This window comes from Limulus polyphemus, unplaced genomic scaffold, assembly GCF_000517525.1.
Source record: "Limulus polyphemus unplaced genomic scaffold, Limulus_polyphemus-2.1.2 Scaffold198, whole genome shotgun sequence".
Taxonomy (NCBI): domain Eukaryota; kingdom Metazoa; phylum Arthropoda; class Merostomata; order Xiphosura; family Limulidae; genus Limulus; species Limulus polyphemus.
In genome coordinates this window covers 121,028-123,962 of record NW_013665808.1, presented here as the reverse complement: position 1 = coordinate 123,962, position 2,935 = coordinate 121,028, and the positions used below count along the sequence as shown (strand labels likewise).

Below are 2,935 nucleotides of genomic sequence, written 5' to 3'. Positions count from 1 at the left end.
TCTTGGGCTACTCTTTTACCAAGGATAAGTGGGATTGATCGTCACATTATAACGCCCCCACGGCTGAAAGGGCGAGCATGTTTGGTGGGACGGGGATTCGAACCCGCGACCCGCAGATTACGAGTCGAGCGCTCTAACCACCTGGCCATGTCGGGCCTGAAACTTTAGGAAAGAATCAGATTTTATAAAGTAATTTTCATGTAGCAAAATTTATGTTTTCGCTTGGTCGGTCGAATATTCAAATGAAGGTGCTGAAAATTCGCACAAAGAAACGTTTACAAGCAGGAAAGCTCCTCGTACTATTTTTATCAGAAAATAAAAGTCGACGGGTCAAGAGTTTTTATAGAGAAAAAAGCTGTATAATGACTTAATAATTGCTGGAATTAAGTTAACGTCTGGCACTCATTAGTGAAAAAACAAAATAGTGTGGAAATAATAGTAATAAATAACTATAAACGAGAAACGTGATGTTAAATTTTCGGCCAATTGTCCTTCAAAAAATCACGATGAAGGTAATTTGATCGAAACATTGATTTAAATTTTATTCTTTTTCTTACATTTACTTTTATGACTCCAAACTTTTGGACATGGCGCGGCCTTTTAGTTAGAGTGCCGGTGTGTGAATACGAGAACTAGGGTTCGCGTCCCTTTGCTGCAAAAATTGCTCTCCGCTATGTTGGGACAGTTCAAATTCTATTATTCGATTAAGTAACCCAAGCGTTGGCAGCGAGAGCACGTACCTAGCTCTGTTCCTTCTAATATATCACTTCAAAACTATGAACGGCCAGCGCAGATAGCCAATGTGTAGCTTTATTTGAATATCTGAAATAAACAAAAAACTCCATGCAGATATTCACACTGGAGCAGTATTTGATTTTAATTTTCTCCTTTGCACGAAAATTCTGAAACAAAATCAAAAATACAGTTCAATTGGTTACTACCTTATAATTTGTTGTTGCTGTTTTTTGTGCATTCTCAAGAAAGAATCATTTTCTTAAAAATAATAAAACGAATACAAAAAAGAAAAACTGTCGGAGTAAACTGGGTCCTTCTCTCGTAGAATTTTTTGTCTTGTTTTTTATTTATTTTTAACACAAAAACATGTGTAAAATTCTGATTGAAAAATAAATTAAATTTGAATATAAACATTAAGAAAATTCCAAGTAAGAAACATCTGTCAGAAAATATGTTTTTCAATGACATAAATGACATACAGCAAAGAACAGCTTCAATATTGAACATTCGGAGTGTGAAATTTATCTACAGTAAACGTGCACTTACGAACAACAACAACAAAAGCTGGCTTAGCTCTCACCGATATGATAAAAAAAATGCATGATTATATCAAGTTATGTCTTGTTTCTCTCGATTAGCTACTAACGAGGAAAAGTATGATAAACTGCCATCTAGGCCTGACGTTAAGGGTAGGTTACATAGGTATACGCCTAGAACGCCAAATGCAGTCTCCACTGTAAGGGCGCAGCCTCAATTTAAACCTAAGGCGACAGTTAAGCTATCGCCAACCCACTTCCATCATGGGTGAGACAAGTAATGCACAAAAAATATTACACAAAGTAATTTTATTAACTTTTGTTTGTTTGTTGAATTTCGTTCAAAGGTATTTGAGGGTTACTGCACTAGCTGTGCCTAATTTTGAAGTGATAGGCCACAAGACAGGCAGCTACCCAACATCATCCACCGCCAACTCTTATTCTACTTTTATATCAACGAATAGTGGGATTGAACGTAACGTTATAACGCCCGTACAGCTGAAAGGGCGAGCATGTTCGCTGACGAGGTTCAAATCCTCGACCCGCAGGTTGTGAGTTGAATGTCTTAATCATCAGGCCATGTTAGGCCACTTTATTAAGTAATTCTACTTTAATTTAATGCTTACAACATAGAAGCTTATATTCTTATTGACAAAATAAATTTGTCATTGTTTTATATAGAAAGGTAACAAATACAATTAGTTATTTATGTGGTATATAAAGACAACATATCACACTTATGATAAACGTATCAACGGCTATTGAAGGTCATTACACAAGAGACTGGTTGCAATATAAAACTGCAAATCTAGAAACATAAATTCTCACCTGCTAGAACCATGCCCTGCCTAAGACATTTTTGGAAACGACAATACTGACATCTGTTTCTTTGGGCTTTGGTGATTTCACAACTGCCATCTGCAACACACGTGTAAACTCTTTTGTTCTGCACTGTGCGCTTGAAGAACCCTTTACACCTAAGATTTGTGATAATACACAGTTAGAAACTAATGAAAGGTAGTTGGGACACGAACACACAGTAACTTAGAAATTTCAAGATTTTCAGATGATAACAGTATAACATAATTTATATATAATAAAAAGAGAACAGAAAGACCTGCTTGATTGTTTTGAATATACTCGCAATGCTACACAAGAGCTATCTGCGCTAGCCAGCCCTAATTTTGAACTGACAGATTTGAAGGAAGGCAGCTATAGTGCACAGCACCCACTACCAACTATTGAGTTGCTCATATCGAATAATGTGATTTGACCAACACTATTATAATGCATTAATTTATGAGGATTTTCTTGTCCACGGCTAGTAGACTGAAGTAGTTAACACATAACTTGTTTTTTCTATTTGTGTATTTTATCATGTTTTTTAATTTGCTACCGATATTATATACATATATATGTGTATAAATATTCAGTGCACCACCAGGTTCGAAACATAGTATCTTTTAATTACCTTTTGAAACTAAATAACCCTTTTAATTCTGGGCACTCTTCATGAATGTATTCATGAACAATGCTTATAACTGTAGTGAATAACTGAATAACTTACCATAAGTAAAAGGAGCATCAAAAGAATCTCACTGAAAAGACCCAATTAACAAGCTCGTGTTCTTTAGTGATGGGACCCGGCATGGCCAGGTGGTCAG

At 35.8% G+C, this 2,935-nt stretch overlaps 1 protein-coding gene across 1 annotated transcript in view; it reads right to left on the bottom strand.

The window, feature by feature from the left end:
• LOC106478299 (hormone receptor 4-like) overlaps positions 1-2,935 on the bottom strand; it is a 144,860-nt gene that overhangs the window by 25,387 nt on the left and 116,538 nt on the right. Inside the window, exon 3 of the mRNA XM_013938829.2 lies at positions 2,100-2,248. Coding sequence (XP_013794283.1) covers positions 2,100-2,248 — 149 coding nt within the window. The remainder of the gene's footprint in view (positions 1-2,099; positions 2,249-2,935) is intronic.